The following is a 19,716-nucleotide window of genomic DNA, read 5'->3' as shown; positions in this document are numbered from 1 at the left end:
AACAAAGGACATTGGGAATCTTTTCAAAACTTTTGGAAAGATACCAATAAACACAATTTTCTCTTCAAAGCTTTACTGGACTGTTCTAGCTCCAAGAACAAAAATTTTTTCCTAGAACAGATGAAAAAAAAAAAATCAAACCAAGAAATGCCCTGATATAATCCTGAAAAAGAACAGCCCCCAATCCCACTTGTATTTCTAAGTCATCTTTAACAAAAGCAACTACAAAACTAACCAAATACTCAGAGGTTGTTTCATTGGTAACAACATAAACAAACTCTTTACTCCTAATATGCCCATATTTTGTTTATGTCTTAAAGAGATCTGCTGCAGTAAGACAAACTTACTCGAGCTCAGAATGGCTGCATTATTAAGACAACCTTGCTTCTCTCTGTTTTCAAGGAAATACTAAAATGTAAGTATTCTTGGCATTCAGAGTATATTTTGTTCATGAGTCATTCTATATTCCAGGCATTGAGTGGCTAAATGTCTTACACTCTGCCTCCACCAAAGGCCCCTCCAGAATAACTTACATAAACACAATTAAGCTCACATTTCAAGTTACTGCAAATACTCAGTTCCCACAAGTTTTATGGTATAATTATCAAGTTCTTACAAAAGGCTGCATATAACATTGACAGTGTTAGACTAGAAACTATGCAGCTTTTTTTTCTTGAGTAACCAAGTATGTTCTGCTTCTTCTACAAAAATTGTGCTTTGGAGTTAATATTCATGGAGCCTTACCAGAGTGCTAGAGAGATAAAATAAAAATTCGTTACAAAAAGATTGGTGAGTATTTGTGAAACTGATTTGTATGACTGTCCTGGGTTTGCCCTCACACAAGAAATTCTGCATAGTGCTGACAGGCCTGCACTGCTGGTCCAAAACAAACCCAGAAATTTAAGTGCTCAATAGCTCCAACTCAAAAATCTACTACAGTACACATTGTGCTGTTCCCTTGAGGCATTTCCTGCATTTTCCAGTTAATGTTATGTTCAAACTTATACAAGTAAAGAAAACTGCATCCTTTGAAAATAGGAAGTTTAAAAGTAAGCACCAACATCAGCCAAACAATTCCACAAAGAAGCCTTTTTGGTAGTTAGGAAAACTTGCCTCAGCTTTCCAAAAGGAAGAGTTGTTCTTATTAAAGCACTAGCTAGCCAGCATTACTCATCTTTCTTTTGACTTTGCTGTCAATAAACAAACTACTAAAGAGAAATTTCTTCAGGTCAGCAGGACAATATTTCCTAAAGCTTTTCTAACATGGAGAAGACCAAGGAACAACATGCCAAGTTTTATCATGCTCATCTCATGAGGGAGGTTATGAATTACTGAATATTATCTCAGAATACCATCAATAGTTAATCACTATAAATTCAAATATATCAAGAGTTGTATAAAACAACATGCAGAACAGCTTTCCTTTCCCAAATTGTCTGAAAAAGACAACCTTGAAAACTTGCCATACTAGCATTTTCAATTAATATAAGGCAAGATTTATAGGGAGAGAGAATATCTTACAAGACATAGCTGGAACAAACAGACAAGCTCTTCAATCCTGTCTTCCGCTCTGAAACAGAAGCAGCAAATTCCAACCCAAGCTCAGGCCAGGAACAATTTTTTTGAGCTTAACTTGCTTAAATTGTCAAAGTGCTTAATTTTTTAAGAGAAAAGGATGATTGGTCCTGTGAAGCAAAAGGGCAGGTAAGCAAGAGGAGATAAAGTTACCTATCTATAGGTGGTAATCACCCCTCCCCCAAAAAACTTAACATAGCTGGACTAGATTACACAGAAAATTCAAGTTCCACTTAAAAAAAAAAAAAAACAACCAGTAATTACTCAGTCAGGTTTCTGATATCCAAAGGAAATCAGAATTTTCCACTCTTGTGTTCCTCCTTTTAAGTTAATTCTTATAGCTCCTCTTAGAATCACCTCTACTGTCATTTAGAATTTCAGCATGTTAAGGTACTGCCAAATGGAAAACACAAGTGTACAAATGCCGAAGATGTTATCTCTCCTAATGTATAGACTGAGGTCTAAATCACTTGCTTATTTCCACACAAACATCTTCAACATTCTCAGAAGCAAAGTGCATTAAAATTTCCAGTGTAAAAGCTCACTCAAACCTGAAGTGACATCATGCTAAGTGGTTCTCATGATATACTTAAGCCCATGAATAGGAGCTGTACAGTCTGAGAAAAGCTTACGTTGATATTTTCTAATTGCAGCAGATGCACTGTGTAATAGGATTTGATGTCTTCAGACACTAGTCTCACACGGAAACCTGTTTCACTGAATGTCATAACTTCCTCTTCTTTTGTTGGCCAGTATTGTGCACACTTCACCTAATGGATTTTTTTTTTTAAGAGAAAGAAAAAGAAGAGAAAAAGAAGAAAAAAAAACTTTGTTAAATATCCTAGTATCTTGGGCTTTGCATGTGCAGATTCTGAGACCACATTATTCAATACAGTAGACTCAATATCTGCTCCCACTTTGAGGAATTCTTACAGTCCATAATGTTTAAAGACAAGTTACTACAACTGTTTCAGTGGCTATTATGCATTCCAGCTTTATGTGTTTATAATTTCTTTCATCACATGGCTAACATGTTTTGAGATACATCTTAAGCCTTCCCTCTCCCCCCTCCAGTTCTCTACAGGGAACTGAGATCTCTGCTCAGCTATTTCAGCATTTCCCCTCTTTGTTTCTGACTTGCACACCTGCACATTTACAGAACATCTATAACACCCAGCTTGCTGAATACTGGAAGGTTCTAGTGGAACAAAAGAATAAACTAACAAACCAATGCTAAACTATTCTTTGTCTTGTATTCCTCTTGCACTGCACTCAAACTCTCTGTAGGAAAATTTCTGCACAAGAAAATAGGTGACTTTTTAACAGACCGGTCAAATTTTTTTCACTAATCTGCACTGAAAAAAACCCCAGTAAACCTCAAATGACATGCATTTATAATAAAAATATGCAATGCTTTTAGGCACAAGAGCAGAAAAACTACATCATAACAGAAGATTTGTGCATTCTGCCCATATGCCACTGGTTTTAAAGAATCAAAAATAACTAGAACAATTCAACGTGTCTTGGGCAGCAATCTGCCTGCATTATTACAGCTAACATCTCTACATAACAAATATACTACTCTGTTACATTTAGAAGAATCAAGCTAAAGATACTTTTTTTCCCCACCTTCCATTTTGTTGTGGGAACATCTTACACTGCCTCTTCTCCTCACCAGTTCTATCTGTACATCCTTTCTGAGAATGTTACTTTTACCCTTCTGGATGTTAGATACTATTTTCACCAAATCGAACTGTATGTCTTAGCTCCCTCACTTCACTGTTATAATAAATACACATTATACTGCACATCAGTGAGAACATTTGTTAGTTCTTCTAATGTAACAATCAAACATTGCTCAACAGCATTAAAATTGTGTGGCTTATTTCACAACTTTAGGCCTAATGTCACTTACCGATTCTTTTTCGACAATCCTGTTTAGCATGACAACTGCTTTGGTTTGTTGTTGCCATACCATTAGCCAAAAATGACAACATGTATTAGGTAGTGGACCCTGTGTGGTAAAAACACAAAAATAGGCATGAGAATGCATAGGCAAAGCAGTGTTTGAGCACAGTTAATAGTTCACTGTGGGAAACAGGAAAAAGTCTTCATCTTAAGTTCAAACGAATTATTAATAGAATGACAGAAATGGCAAGCAAGAAAGTAGCCACACTGCACAGATCATTCCAGGACTTAAAAGAGCTGGAGGTTTTTTAAGAAAAAAAATACCAAAAACCAAATAACAAAACAGTAAGAACTCAGGGAAGGGGTATTTTTGTTTAAGCATCAAAACTATTGTGCTGTTAGAAGAAAAGCTACTGCAGGCATGCTCAGAAGGTACAAGATGGATTAAGGAGTAGAAGTATTGTTGTAACCTATTTACAAAAAAACTGAAGAAAAGAGTAAGAAATATTTAAGAAGCTTCATATGCAGTAAATTACTCATACTTCAACATCCCCGTTATCTTTTCTTAAAACATAAAATGATCTGTTCACAACTACATCACACTGGCAGTTAGTATGAGATACCTGTAATTCATGGAGACAAGAAACAATCCAAATACAAATTGCAACTGTACAAATCTCCCTCGCTAGAGTCCCAATCCCTGTAACAACCCAGTAATCGTACTACTTACCTGTGTTAGAATATAATATCTCTGGGCTTCTTCTATGACCACTAAGCTGGCATTGATATAGTCATTCTCAGTGTTCTGGAGTTTTACACGACTGTGATCATCTAAAATTCAAAGAAAATTAAGAATTAATGATGTGTCCATCTTGATGAATATTCTCTAACAGGCAAGTTTAGGTCTGACAAGCAACTAGAACTAAATTCTGCCGTATGACCCAAACAGCAAGCTACAAATATCATTGAAATTGATTTCTCACATAACTTTGGTAACTGTCCTATTCTCCCCTCAGCATTCCATCAGAGTAATTTCAGGCAGCTATTAATAATATCTGCTCAGAAAACTGGAATACCTATTTTTCATTAAAAAACCCAACCAAACAAAATAATCCTCCCACACAGGCCTAAAGGTCCTCACAGTCATCCCTCAACAACTGCAATTCCTTACTACAACAGCACCACAACTCACACCAGAGTTGACCAACCAGTCACTGCCCTATCACACCAGATCACTCCACTGCATTATTTCCTAAGTTCAAAATTCCAAGATTTTTAGTGAACTGAAGTTTCAAAGGTTGATGTAGAATCAAAGTTAAGCTCACACAGCTAAAAAACCCCAATAAAATCTACTTGCAGTAATTCAAGCCAGGCTTTGATCAATTTGATTTTCCCTGTAAGCTATTGTCTAATATTATACAACATAAAAATACTAAAAAGGCACAGGCAAAACCAAAAATTTTCAATAACAAATCATCCAGTTAAAGGAAGCCTAATCTAACTACATGGTTTTATCTCAAAATTGTACAAGCAAGACTGACAATTCCCCTGTTTATGGCAGAGGCAAGCAAAGGACTCTTTAAAATTCTACCATTAATATGAGAGAGATTATCATATTGTCAAACTAAAAAACTGCATAATAAAAAGTCATTGTAGTTGTTCCTAGAACCTTTTAGTATCTGATTTATGAACCTCTAGGAGACATTTAGGTAATCAGACTTGTTCACAGTAAGTAATCCTTCAGCCATTTATCTGTCATTTTATTAAATAAACAGTACTTTCAGTTTAAAATTTATGCATAACTACAAGCCAGAAAATAAGATTCACCTGACTGTAAACCTCCTGAAGCTCAACACCTAGCAGACTAAGAAGAGTAAATGAAAAATAGCAAACTAAAATTAATTTAAGAAACTTCAACAGATTTCAGGAAGAGATTCCATAAAGAAACTGATAACACAGTAAATGACGATGTAATACCAATTTTTAAAGTTAAATTCAGTTAGTCTGACTCATAAAACTCAATCAGGGGCCAGACTGCTGTTAAAATGCCAGCCCACCCATCCTTGCACCAAAGGCTCACTTTCTTTAGACAAACACTTTGGGAAACACACAAAGCCATGAGCTTTGACATTAGCAACTACCAAGTATCAAATTCAGCACAACTACAATAGCTGAACTCACAGCCAGCCTGTGCCGCACAAAGCTTATCTCAGAATTCCATAAATATAAACCCGGATAGGCAAAAAGCTGATGGCAATCAAAAAAACAGTAATTGAATTAGACTCTTGATCTACAGACTGCTTTCATGATTTAATATGAATATCTTCAATGTGTTTGGAAACCTTAGAAAAGTACATTTACTAGGTCTTGATCTGCCTTTACATTCTCCCTCATCTATCTGCAACTGTCAACTGCCGAAGATTATCCTGTTTTGTTGGATTCAAGTAAAGAAGTCAACAGTAAAGCAGAACTGTTTTGCTGCTTCTGAAGCACTCAAATTTAGGGCTGTTGCCCTATTCTCCCTTAGCTCCTAGCTTTTATATGCAGTCACATACAAACGTGAAGAAACAGAAAAATGCTGAAAATTTATTTTTTATATAAAAGCATGAGAAATATACTGGGTTAAGCTGTTTTCATTAGTATTCCAGTTGTAAGGCAACACCATCTTAACTTTCAGGAGTCTTAAAATTTGATTTATGATACCCCTGTGTGAAGAAAAAAATATATTATCGAAGCCAAGACAGAGCAAAATTAAGACACGTGCATTTTAAAGCAAAATATAACTCTTTGCATTATTTTGCCAGGATAGGAAAGCATTACTTTTTCCTTTCATGTATCACTTTATCTGAAATGTTTCTACTGGAAAGAAACCAAGACCTCTGTAAATATTATATGTCATTTGCCAACAGGAAAAACTTAAGATCTTGTTATAGTAAATCACACATACCGGTACCAGTGTTCTCGGAAAGGTGACGCAAGCAAGCACCGTTAACAGTTTAATCACCCAGCGGCAGCTGCTGTTCTGCTGCCAGGGGCAAAGAACTCCAGCCTCTAAGGAGGTTTCCTACTTTAATCCTTACATTCTCAGATTCATTTTTTCCCTTCTTATAAATTCTGCTTTGTAAGCATGACAAATAAAGTTCTGCAAATCGTTTTTTTAAAGTCCCTTTAATAACTAATTCTATGCACAGACAGCCTCCCTCTTCCTCCCCAACTAAAACAGAGATCTTGCAAGTACCCTGGCAGACACTCCACAGGACAAAAAAAAAACAAAAAAAAACACTAGAATATATTGATTTCCCTTCTTTCAAGGGATGAGGTTCTTAAAGGACACAATGACCTAGAAACCTCATTCAAACCCTGGCTTGCTCTTCTGAATTAACTGAAGCAAGCCAACTTTTGACAGTGAGTTAGCTGTAATGTATTTCCCGTATGTATATAATTTCCAGTTACAAAGTACTTAGATTTATATGAATGATAAATCTATCTTTAAGATAAGATTTATCTTATGTGTGGCCATGCCCACAGCAGCTAAAATACAGTGCTCATTTTCTGAAGCGCTAATTCCCCTATTTCAATAAACTATGCAGCCTGAAAAGGAAGTGGAAATCTTAAAAATTATTCTCCTTCTGGCTCTTGCACTGAGAAAAAAACCACTCCCAGAACGACCCTGTCTGAGATAAGCAAACTCTGATTACCCATTTCCAGTGAAACTCTGTCCCACTGGCAATACTTCCCATGCATCAAATAATGCCAAGACTTCACAATGCTCATCAATCTGCTCACCCTCGGCTTAACAGAAAATGATAGATCTAGTTAAAACCAAGATACAAAACATTTGACATTTTACACCACACTGTTCTTGCAGTTGGTTAAAGAAAGGTTTCCATTATAAAACAACCGTGTTTCTAGAACACTGTATAACTTCAAAATTATCTTTTATCCCAGAGATATCTCTGGTCCCCCAAATATAGAGCTATTAACAACAGAGGAAGGAGAAATGCTATTTAGTGGATTAAAGAAAGTCATAAATAAAACATGCAGCCGCAAGCCATCCCAGTGACCATGCCTGACCTTTCCCGCCTACCAATAAATCCCTTCCATTTCACAAATCCAAATCTAGTCTGAGCTGCTAAATTATTCAAATTGCTATACTCTGTCACTAGACTTACAGTCTCAAGGAGGTAGCCTAAGGCAAAGGAAAGGCAAAATGACTTTTCCTCACCACCTTGTCACTGGTTGTACACAAGGAATGCCATCCTATCAGTCATGGTCTAGCTCACCACCGAAATATACATATCACTACTGCACAGCATCCTACACTTGTAAGCAGGACTATGGAAAAAAAGTCTTAAGGCACATTAAAGTTTACATCAGCATGTGCTACAAAATTCCCCTCTTCCCCAACCCCAAAGGAAGATGTATCTCCAAACTCAACAGCACATTAAGTTCATTTTACAATGCTACACGTGGTAAGATGTTTCAGAGAATCATAAGATTATGTCATAAAAATCATCAATGTCAGCTTCTAATATGGACAAGAAATGCAGCAGTGCTTATTTTGGCCTGAACATCTCTCTGTTTTCAGCACATACACTTGAAACACAGGACAGAAAAGGAACATTCCTGCAATGATAATGAATCAGCACCATGTCTAAAACCACTCAAATAAGCACCAACTATGTTCCCTGTAAAGCACAACACTCTTCATGTTTCTCTCCTGTACACTATGCCAACTCTAAGCCTATGGTTGAAATATCTGACACAAAATCTTGTCAAGGCCACAGGAAGAAAACATGAGAAATCACTACCTTGCAAGATCTCTCAAAAGCAACATAATCTATCAGCAAAAATGCTCAGATGACCCAAGTTCTTGAGCCACACACCATATTACAAAGGAAGGATGAAGAGAAAACTGCATAAACCCCCATCTACCCTTCAAAAGCAAAAGGCAAAAAAAAAATCCTGCCAATTTTGGTGAGGGGATTTCCTCCTTGCCTGTAAATCTGAGAACTCAGCTCTAAAGATATTTACAGTCAATCTGAGACACTAGACTCCTCTGATAACAACTAAGGATAAGATTTAGAAGAAAAGTTAATTACAGAAATCTTTTAGAGTTTCATTAAAATTATTAATAAAGAATAACAACCTCACAAGTTACTTTCCTCTGTTAACATCATTTTCTGAGAAATGGTTTCATCTGTCCGGAAATGACTGGCTGTCAAACCAAACCTACTTCAGATTAACTTCCTGTTTCACTACTATGAAGCCAAAATACTCCTCTGCATATTCTAGACTAATACCAAACTATAAGACTATTTTTTTCAGCTAGGTAGTAATTATTGAGGACTTTTACCAAACCAAACTTACATATGCTAGAGATCTTTAGGCAATAAAAATGGACACTAACAAAAATAGTTATGAAACTGGAAACACTGTGATAACTGTAATGGACAGAGATGATTAGCCTTTCCCGCAAACAGAAATTAATTTTTACCTAGGAATGTATGTAACAGACACAAGTTTGTTTCAGTGTACTTGTCTCAGGTATCACAGTTGAAATGAGGCAAATCAACGCAAAGTATTTTTTTCCTGGACTCGTAATTGACATATTTCCCGTAAATTGAACAATCTTTGCATTTCCTCTTCCAGACACACCACCTCAGATTTTAGACTGGCTTGGCAGCTACCACAGTTAACAAATCATTTTCTCATTACTTTTGGAGAAATAAAACTCTTTCTTTAAATTATGTCTTACAGTATGATCAAGTAGCTAGATCTCAAAAGTCCTGGTTCTGAAGGCCTTTGATTACTTCAAAATATTAGTATCACCCGTTTTTCATCTAAACACTGTTAAAAAGCAGCAAAATTTGCAAAGCAAAGGACTGAGACGTCAAAACTGTGTGAGACTGAGTTGCCTCACATTTCTGCAACACTAGGTCCTTGCATATATGCACCACAAATAAATGTGCTCACCACAGTGACCAAACCACGCAGCTTTTATCCTAGCTGCTTTGAAATTTAGGCACTGCTACCTTGAAATCTTACTTATAACTCCCTTCCAGGTCTCTTTCCACTCCTGACTCTCATCATTCTTACCGAAGCAATAATATTTGAGTAAACACAGAAGTAAAATTCAGGAAGAATTAACTAGTCCAAAACACAGTGTTTTGCTCTGTTCTCCTGACACAACTTTGTTCCTAGTGCTCAGTTCTGCATGCTATCTAGGTGGACCAATTCAAACCATATTTCTTTCATAAATACTAAAAACGGACACATTCTTCATAAACTTCACCATCTTATTCAGTTCATTCATCATGTAATAATTTATGTCAAAGTGTAACAGCTCTAGCCTTTTCCTGAGCCCAACCACTACTTCAATACTAGATTTTATCTGTTTCTCTGCTTTTGCACTGGGTCCAGGAATTAACACAATCATTTATATATTTTTTTCTACTGGCTAAACATGCATTTCTGAAGCAGGCTTTGCCATGACTAAAGCAAAGGTGTTTGATGCTCTTCACTACTGTAAAAGGCATGCCATGATTAAGGAAAATATTGAGTTCCAAATAACTCCAAGAGATGAGTACAAGTCATAGCCATAAGGTATTACTCGAAGCATTATTAGATACTATTTAAATAATACAATATATTTTTATTTATTTTAGAAACACTATTTTTAAAAATAAAAATGCACAAACAGTTTGAAAGAAAATTTTCACTCTCTTTGTATAAATTACATTCATGTACGGGAGAAACGGTAGATAAATTCAGATACAGCTTCTGACATGGAAATTGTATAGGATATTAGACCCAGGACTAGAACCTGGGACTTCTGGGTTCAAATCTAATTTCCTGCCTTCTCGTCTTACAACCCCCATCACAACTTAGGTATGAAACAGAAAGTGAATAAAACATCTCTTTCAGCATCGGTAAGATGCTAATGCTGTGCTGCACAACAGCACCGGGACAGCAAAGTTGGGACACCCAAGTGCCTCTGCACAGACCAACAGGTATCCACCAGAGGCCTGGCTCCATTTCCTGAGCCTACAGTGAAAGCCAGTGAGCCTTGCCTCATGTGAGGTTATCTTCCTCAGTGCAGGATACTCCTCCAAAGGAATGCCATGCAGACACAGCAAGGAGGCCCTGCACCGAATTCCTAAGTCCAGTTTTACCGGTGTGCAGCACAAGGGTTCGGCACCACACCAGACTGGACCCATTTGGTACAAATTCACTGTGCCAGTGGAGCATCCTGGCAGCAGCCTAAGGAGCAGTGCTGCATCTGACTAGTGTGACTCAATCCAATACCCGTTCTGTGCCATTTTGAGAAGTGCTATGCACATGCTGTCACCACAACTTTCAACTGGAAACAAGGAGCTCAGCACTTCTCCAAATTGTACAATAGGTATTCAGATCAGGCTCTCAAACAAAAAGCCCCAATATACCAGCAACCCTTCAAAAACTCTAGATCCAGTAATGAGGTGGTTTTAGGACCCTTCAGTATTCTGGGAAACTTCATAAGGAACATACAAACATGTTATCTGTCCCAACTTTAATTTACTGCAAAAAATTAAAGCTGTATAAGCTATCTGTAGCTCACATATCTTTTTGCAATAATTTTGGCTTACAATTTCTGAAGTAAAATGCTAATGAGAAGAATCCCACAATATCTCTGTAGCAGAGAAGCTGGTCTAAAAAAAAGGTTTCTTTCACGTGAGACGTACGATCATTTTGTAAACAAGATCGTTTTATGGCAATTAGTAGAAGTACAAAGCATTCCACACCTTATTTACTATACAGGCAAAACTAACAAAATCTCAAGCATTTTTAAAAGCAACAGTAGAAATTAAGTGGCATTTATCTACACCACCTTAAAAATGTGCATTCACTCAGTCCAAAATGAAAACATTTCTGTTAGTCTAGGCCTATTAACTTAGCCTTTATACTCACTTTTTAACAACAGATAAAGCACTCAAATTATTTTCCTATGAGAAAAATATCTCTAAAACATTATTCTGCAGCTCACAAAAATTTACCCATACACTAATATCTGTGATTTGCAGCCATCTCTCATTCACCATTCAGCACAATGAGTTAAATATGCAGACTTTTGTCCCTCCTGTTATACACATTTGTGTACACGTTACGAAAAATCCCACATTTATTACAGAATACATGCCTACAGAAATAAACAAAATGCAAAATTTGCAATGACTATGATTTATCACCTCCAGCGTCAACAGGGTGAGAGAAGATCTAATCAGTTTATTGAAAGGATTGCAGAAAAGATACTCACATGGACTAACATCTCTGTATCTGTTTCGATTTCTGTTTTCTGGATATTTTGCAACTCTGTGAGGGTAATCACTGGATTTATGTCGGATTTCCTTAAAAAGACAGAATAAATAATTGACTTATAGCCAGCAACCTGATTAAGATTAGTGTTCTACACATACTATTAATTAAGCAACATTATTAATAACTAACATTTTTTAAATCAGCTTTTACTGCCCCTAGCGTCATTTTCACTCAGAAGATGCATCTCATTCATGGCCAAACTGTTACTACTTAGATCTTCCTACATTTGGCTAAAACTACCCAACATAAGCACCATTTGACAAGCAACTGATACATCGGGATCAAAGTGCAAAAAACCCTAACTCCAGATATTTATTACACTTACAGTTTACCTCAGAGCTGCACATTATCTCCAAAGCAATAAGGGACTCAGATGCAACAGCAGGATTCTGCTGGCTCCTTTAAAGCAACTGGCAGCACAAAATCCCACAAGGGTAAGTGAACCAATTAATGATTTTAGGCTATTCTTAAGAGCCATAGGATTATTCTTGGTTATTTGACGGTTCATCCCATAGAGCTGTAGTTAAACATGAACCAATATGAAGAATTCTAGAGTCACAAATATCAATGTGAAACAAAGCCTGTTCTCCCCAAGGATTAATACAAACCTTCTAATAATCTGTGAGATATTCAGACTCACACACTGTTTTAAGGACCCTACAGTTCACACGCTCTGAATGTTCTGCTTTATTGATTTCTTCCCTGAGTACACCTTTTCTACAACTTCACTACGATATACAGAATTACCTTACATAGAAAACTGAAAACGGCCTTCAATGTATTCTACTCTGTCTTTATATCTCTGTACTGATGCTGTCTCAGCAGAAATGTTGCACAGTATAGAATTAACAATATTTTACTTTGAATTCTCCTTCTGTTTTTAGATTATGTTGCTACATTTGATCATTATGTCCCAAAGGGCATTTAAACTTCATATTACAACTGAGCATTCGTTCTTTGGCCTTCTCAATGTTCCCACTATCTTTGTCTTCAAACTTCCTAAATAGTCTAGTCTATTCCCAGACAACGAACACAGACACAAAGGGCATCAGTGGAACTATAACGTACAAAAGAAAGCTCAAATTTTTAGCACTGGTTGTGTGACCTTTCTTTAAAATGTACCGCCAATCTGCAAAGAACATAACTCACAATGTGGAGCAGTAATGGCCAAGCACCAATACTTTGCATATTTGTATAAAAATCTCCTGATCTATTAGGTTTTTTATTTTGATACAGCACACTGGAACTTATCTTGTTTCATGGCTGACAAGCTTAGGGAGCTTGCACATGGAAAGAGTTGATCTGGCAGGCATTCACACTCAAGTTCCCATGAAAGTAACAGGATATAACATATTTAGTTTCTTTAAGCACTTGCACCATCAGTGCACAAACAGACCCATGCTTTGGTAAAGAAGCATTAAAATAGCTAGAAACACTTCTACAGTAATGGCGTGGGAAGGTAGGCTTACTAAAAAGGAAATTTAATGACTAATTCTAAAATCTGTTTTCCCACTAATATCCAGCCATCACACAGAATCACAGCATGCCTTGACCTGGAAGGGACCCACAAAGATCATCAAGTCCAACTCCTGACCCGGCACAGAATATCCCAAAGAACCACACCATGTGCCTGAAATCATTGTCCGATCCCTTCCTGAACTCTGGCGGGATTGGTGCGAGATGCTGCTTATTTGTGATACAGATTTATCCAAAACTGCAACATCTGAAATACTGCAATAGAGATACTGTATTTGAATCACGTATAGATCAAATAAATTGCTAATTTAACAGAGAAAAAGCATAATTTGAAGTCAGTAAAGAAAACTTTGGGGTTTGGTTTTCTTTCCTTATTTGTGAAAGAGTGCTATAAAATACTGCGGGCTTAAGTAACTGCTCTGGTGATACCGGTTGATACGTAATGTCTGTTTCATGGAATTGACTTTCCTTGGAAGTTCTTGATCTCGTTTTAAAAAACAAAACAAAACAAAACAAAAAACCTGCGAATACTGTATTTTAATAAGCGGCACTCGCGCAGGGCCCCCACAGCAACGCCGAGCCGGCCAAGGCAGTGGGAAGGGGCGCAGAGGAGGCAGCACGGGTGCCTGAGGAGCCGCACGAACCCGCGGAGGGGGGTGGGAGGAGGTGCACTAAAGCCTTGGCCGAATCCGTACTGTCGGGCACAGCTTCCCACACCGCCCGCAAGCCGCGGGAGTCCCACGGCGGCTGCCCCGGCTCGGACCGGGTCCCGCTCGGTTGAGCCTCGGGGGCAGCGCAGACCCAGGAGCCGCCGCCGAGCCCGCGCACGCGCTGCGCCCCGCCCCGCGCCTGCGCGCCACCGCCCCCCTCCCTGGTCCGCCCCGCGTGCGCATGCGCGGCGCTTCCCCACGGCTCCGCTGCCCGCACCTGAGGGCGAGAGTCGAGTTGGCCCAGCGACTTCCGCTCTCCGCGCTGCTGAGGCGGCGGCGGAGCCGCACACCGGGCACGGCCGCTGCCGGCCCGCGGGTCTCTTTCCCCCGGCTTTCCTCCCTCCCTCCCTGTTGCTCTCCGGCTGGAGCCGACCACGCCGCTCGGCTCACCAGATAGCGCGCCTGCCAGTCGTTCGTGGCGTCGATCTCCTGGAACTCCTGCTCGATGGCGGCGGACATGATGGCGGCGGCCACAGCGGCCGGCAGGGCGCGCGAGCCTGTCCGCAGGAGGCCGAGCGGCGAGCTCGTAAAGGCTCGCGCGCAGCCCCCCGCCTCACGGGAGCGGCGGGCGCGCACATACGCTCGCGACCGGGTGTCCCGCAGCCGGCGCCGGGCGCATGCGCGGCCCTCGCCCCGCCCACCGAGGGCCGTGGAGATCACGCCTCCCGGGGAGGAGGAGGCGGGAAGCACCTGGGGTGACGTCACTGGCCCGGCGGGGGGCGGGGCCGCGCTCAGGTGTCGCGGGGGCTCGGCAGGGCCGGGGGCTTCGGTCTCCAAACGGCCACCGAGCTTTTGTTGTCACAAAAATCATGGACTCAGTTCGGTTGGAGAAGATCTCCAAGATCATCGAGGCCGAACATATAATCATGTCAATTAGGCCACGGCACTAAGTGCCACATCCTTCATGAAACACCTCCAGGCACGATGACGCCATCGCCTCCCTGGGCAGTCCGTCCCAGTATTTAATCGCCCTTTCTGTGAAGAATTTCTTCCTAATGTCCAACCTGAACCTCCCCTGATGTAGCCTGAGGCCATGTCCTCTCGTACTGTCGCTGGTTGCCTGGGATAAGAGACCGACCCCCACCCGGCCACAACCTCCTTTCAGGCAGTTGTAGAGATCAATAAGGTCACCCCTGAGCCGCCTCTTCTCCAGGCTAAACACCCTCAACTCCATCAGCTGCTCCTTACAGGACACGTGCTCCAGACCTTCGCCAGCTTCATTTCCCTGCTCGCTAGACTCTACAGAACCTCCATGTCCTTCCTGAACTGAGGGCCCCAGAACTGAACTCGGTATTCAAGGTGCAGCCTCACCAAAGTGAGTGCAGGGGGAAAATCCCTGCCCTGGTTCTGCTGGCCACACTACTGATACAAGACAGTATGCCATCGGCCTTCTTGGCCACCTCCACACTCCGTGGCTCACGTTCAGCTGCTGTCGACCACTGGTCCTTTTCCACTGGGGCACTTTGCAGCCCCTCCGCCCTCAGCTTGTAGTGCTGCGTCGCTGTGCCGATGTCACTGAGCGGACACAGCCCCGAAGGGTGCATGAGCTTTTCCAGCCGCCGGCGAGTCCCCAGCCCAGCTCAGCGCCGCACCTCCGGCGATGTGCCCCGCCGGGAGCTGCTGGTTCTGAAAAGCAGAAGTGCGGAGACACGGACGTGTCGGACAGACAAATCACGGCGGTGCTCGTCGTCCCGAAAGCAGAAACGCCGTGTCCCGCAGCGATTGCCTCACTGGAACAGAAAGTCCCTTAGGGGGCGGCTCCGGCAAACGCTGGGCAAAGCCAAGGGTCGGGCCGGGTCAGAGGGGGCTGCGCTGCGCGGGCTGCTGGGGAACACCAGCCCATGGCCCCCGGGCAGGCGGGACACGCCCCGTGGCTTGGCGCAGGTCGCTGGGTAACGCCCGGCGACTTAAAAATGTGTGAATTAGTGCCACAAAGGGGAACTATGTACCATCAGTGTGGGTGCCTGAAGGGAGGGCGCCAAGAGGACGGAGCCAGGCTCTTCTCGGGGTGCCAAGCAATAGGACAAGAGGCCACGGCAGAATCTGATGCACAGGAAGTTCCACCTGGATATGAGGAAACACTTCTTTATTGTGCGGGTGCCCGTGCACTGGAACAGATTGCCCAGAGAGGTTTTGGAGTTTCCCTCAGTGGAGATATTCAAGAACCGTTTGGAAGTAATTCTGTGCAACGTGCTCTAGGATGACCCCTCTTGAGCAGGGAGGCTGGATCAGATGATCCCTTCCGATCTTCCCCATTTTGTGAGAGGATACAGTGCCTCCCTGCACTAACCTCGGTGGCAGTCCTGCCGTCGCCCCCCCCCGCCGCCTTCTCTCCCGCGGGTTCCTGTCCCGAACTTTAACTCCTGGCACACCCTTTCTCTGCCGCAGGCTCTCCCCCACCCTCAACACGGCCTGGGAGGTTTCCCTGGAAACGTTTGTATCTGCTCTCTCCCACGCCCGAGGGGCCTCCACCCTGCAGTGCGGCCCAGCCCGTCCCCTCGGCTTTCCTGCTCGGCTCCCACCGGCCCCCGCCGCCCTGGGCCCCTCGGAGTGCCCGACACCAGGCACGTACACACGGGCAGGGGCTGGCCGTGTCAGCTGTGCTGTGACTGACAGCTGAAGGACAGGATGCCATCCAGAGGGATGGCATGGACCTAGACAAGCTCGAGAAGTGGACCCACGGGAACCTCATGAGGTTTAAAGAGACCCAGTGGTCAAGTCAAGCCCCAGTATCAATACAGACTGGAACTGAACAGATGGAGAGTAGCCCTGCCAAGAAGCACTTGGAGGTGCTGGGTGGGTGAACGGCAGGACATGAGCCAGCAGTGTGAGCTTGCAGCCCAGAAAACTGACCACATCCTGGGATTCTGCCCTGCTCCTGTGAGGCCCCATCTGCAGTGCTGCATCCAGCTCTGGAGTCACCAGCACAGGAAGGACATCGACCTGTAGGACCAAGTCCAGAGAAGGACCAACAAGTTGATCAGATGAATGCAGTCCCTCTCCTATGAGGAAAGGCTTAGAGAACTGAGATTGTTCAGCCTGAAAAAGAGAAGGCTCAGGGGTGACCTATTCATGACCTTCCAGAAACCGAAAGAAGCCTAGAAGAAAGATTAATAGATACTTTTTAGAAGGGCATGTAGTGATAGGACAAGGGTGAATGGCCTTAAATTGAGGGTAGGTTTAAATTAGGTATTAGGAGGAAGTTCTTTGCTCAGAGGGTGGTGGAAGTTCTTTGCTCAGAGAGTGAGACAGTGGAACAGGTTGCCCAGAGAAGTTGTGGATGCCCCAATCCTGGAAGTGTTCGCAGCCAGGCTGGATGGAGCTTTGAGCAAACTGGTCTAGTAGAAAATGTCCCTGCCCAATGCCGAAGGGTTGGAACTAGAGGATCTTTAAGATCCCTTCCAGATCGTATGATTCTATGATCTACAGCCCCTGTGATAATCAATTTCACAATGCTGAGTGTGGCTGTGTCATCTCTGTGGTTCCCCATGTGCTGTTGCTGCAACCCCACGTGCAGCCCCCTGCCTCCTGTTGGCCTCACCTGATGTTTAAGCACAACAACAACAAAAATTATTATTTTTGAAACAGACTTTTGATTTTGAGAACCATCAGTGAATGCTGCTGCATTTCCACACGATGCTCCAAGTCCACTGGCTCATGTGCTCCCCCAAGTCCTGGAAGAAAAGCTGGTGTCTTGGACACCATGGGACTGTGTGATGCCTTTGAAGAACAGCAGATGGGACAGCATGGATCAGTAAGTTCATAACAAGTTTTTCCAAGTAACTCCAAGAAAGGTTGCACAAGATTTTCTTGAACTATGGGTTCAGACTTTGAAATCAATAAGGGGAATGGCTTTCTTGGATTTTTCTGCCCGCATGACTGAGGCACAAGTTATGTCTGTAGTTCTGCAGGTGCTCTCTAGTTAATCGGTGTTCTATGTATGCTCAGTTATGAAACAAGCAAGTAAGAAAACATTTGTGAACTGTGTTTATGATTTAAGAGTACAGAAAAAAGTCCAAGTGCCCATGCTCAAGGTAATGATTTGTTTTCATTTGAAATATATTTATTTTCTCTGTAAAATTGTTCTTTACATCAGAAAACTTACATTGCACAAGCTGGGTGTAAGGAAGTATATAGGTACACAGAAGCTGTCTGCCAAATAATGTATTTTAATGAAGAAATTCAAATAGACATCTTCTTCATTGATTTCAGTATTTGATAAGCTTTTTCCCTGTATACAAGCTTGCTGACTGATCTGTATTTATAGCATTTATGACATGATGTGCTTTTCACTTGTGATATTTGGAGATTTAGTTCATATTGGGACAGCAATGTAGTTGTGTGGTTAGGGAGTTTTATGGTAGCAGCTGCATTTAGAATCTAACACAGATCAGTGCCCAGAGACATCTCATGGAAAGCTAAAAATGTTAGCTTTTTTTGGCTTAGAGTAGCAATAACTTATAAACCAGGGATTTCTGAAGAAATTGCTACTGTCCAGATTTGGGTTGCCTTTTTTTGTGCAAATATGCTGAAAACACAACAGTTCTCTGGCTTTTAGGATCTGAGCCCAGGATAGGCCCAAGCCTGTCTGTGAAGGAGAACTGTATTTATATGCAATATAAACCAAGTACACCCGTTAGAAAACTTTATTCTGTTGCCCATAGTATACTTCCATTCTTTATTAGCTGTGCAGGCAAACCCAGATAAACTAGTACATAACGTCTTAAACCCTTAAGACCATGTGAGACATGCAAAGAGGGATAACACAGTTGCTGGAAAGTATAGTATATTGTAGTATTTTCTGTCTTAGTATAAACACAAGCAAGCAAAGTTTTTAAATTAAAATCTCTGATAATTTGAGAAGCCCATTGCTGTGCTGACAAAACGGTCACCCCAAAGCAGTTGGTATCCACAGCACTACTGATTTCAAAATTTTGACTTTGGTGCCCATGAAGACCAATCAAGTTAATTTTAAATGTTTTTTGTCCAGTGACCTTGGCTGAACAATTATTTTAGTACCAGTCTGGAACAGACTAAGTGTTTGTTCCTCCGTGTGTACTTTTTCGGGTCATTCACTGGAACTACTTAAGCACCATTTATTGGAAATGATCTGGTTTGTGCTGCTTTTCTGAGAACCATTTTAGATATTGGTAGATGAAGAACAAATTCTTCCCTGAGGTGATTTTATTCACAAATACACTCCACATCAATTTTAACTGTTAAGGAAGAGAACTGCAATGTGCTTAAGCTTGCCACGATGTGAAAGGAGGAGAACATGTAATTCCTGATTTAAGTGTTATAGCCCAAGGCCTAAAGGAGAAGAGGATCCTCCCTTCCCCGATGAACTGGATAGGACTTGAAATCCAGAAGGGCTGGCCACTCCTCTGGTATCTGGTAGGGAGTAGAAGCTGAATGAAAAGATCCAGTGGTCACGATAAAACAGGTTTCATTTTTTGTGTGCATTTGCAGTACACTCCTTGTATTTCAGACTTTTGGAAGCTGTATTCCTTGCTCAAGTGAACATTAAAATTCCCATTAGTGAAAGTGGGTGTTGGTACAAATACCTTTCCTCAACTGTATTATTGCTTTCCTTCTGCTGCCCAAAATTGTATTCTAGCATAGAACGAGGGGGAGGGGAAGGGGGGGGGGGGGGGGGGGAAGGGGGGGAGGGCGAGGAAGAAAACTCCCA

At 41.6% G+C, this 19,716-nt stretch overlaps 1 protein-coding gene across 3 annotated transcripts in view; it reads right to left on the bottom strand.

Annotated features, from left to right (window-relative positions):
* Positions 1–14,656, bottom strand: part of PTPN2 (protein tyrosine phosphatase non-receptor type 2) — a 30,199-nt gene extending 15,543 nt beyond the window's left edge. Inside the window, exons 1-5 of one of the 3 annotated variants that reach the window (XM_014870866.2) lie at positions 14,418–14,656; positions 11,780–11,870; positions 4,214–4,314; positions 3,491–3,589; positions 2,208–2,345 (exon numbers count right to left, since the gene is read on the bottom strand). In XM_014870866.2, the coding sequence (XP_014726352.1) occupies positions 2,208–2,345; positions 3,491–3,589; positions 4,214–4,314; positions 11,780–11,870; positions 14,418–14,486 (498 nt within the window). In that variant the 5' untranslated portion in view covers positions 14,487–14,656. Of the gene's footprint in view, positions 1–2,207; positions 2,346–3,490; positions 3,590–4,213; positions 4,315–6,430; positions 6,545–11,779; positions 11,871–14,417 lie in introns of those variants that run through there. The other 2 variants (XM_014870864.2, XM_088172875.1) reach the window with 2 other exon arrangements.
* Positions 14,657–19,716: the final 5,060 nt, after the last annotated feature.

Source organism: Sturnus vulgaris, chromosome 1, assembly GCF_052056855.1.
Source record: "Sturnus vulgaris isolate bStuVul1 chromosome 1, bStuVul1.hap1, whole genome shotgun sequence".
Classification (NCBI taxonomy): Eukaryota; Metazoa; Chordata; class Aves; order Passeriformes; family Sturnidae; genus Sturnus; species Sturnus vulgaris.
Note: the sequence above shows the minus strand (reverse complement) of the source record. Positions and strands in the feature narration are given on the sequence as shown.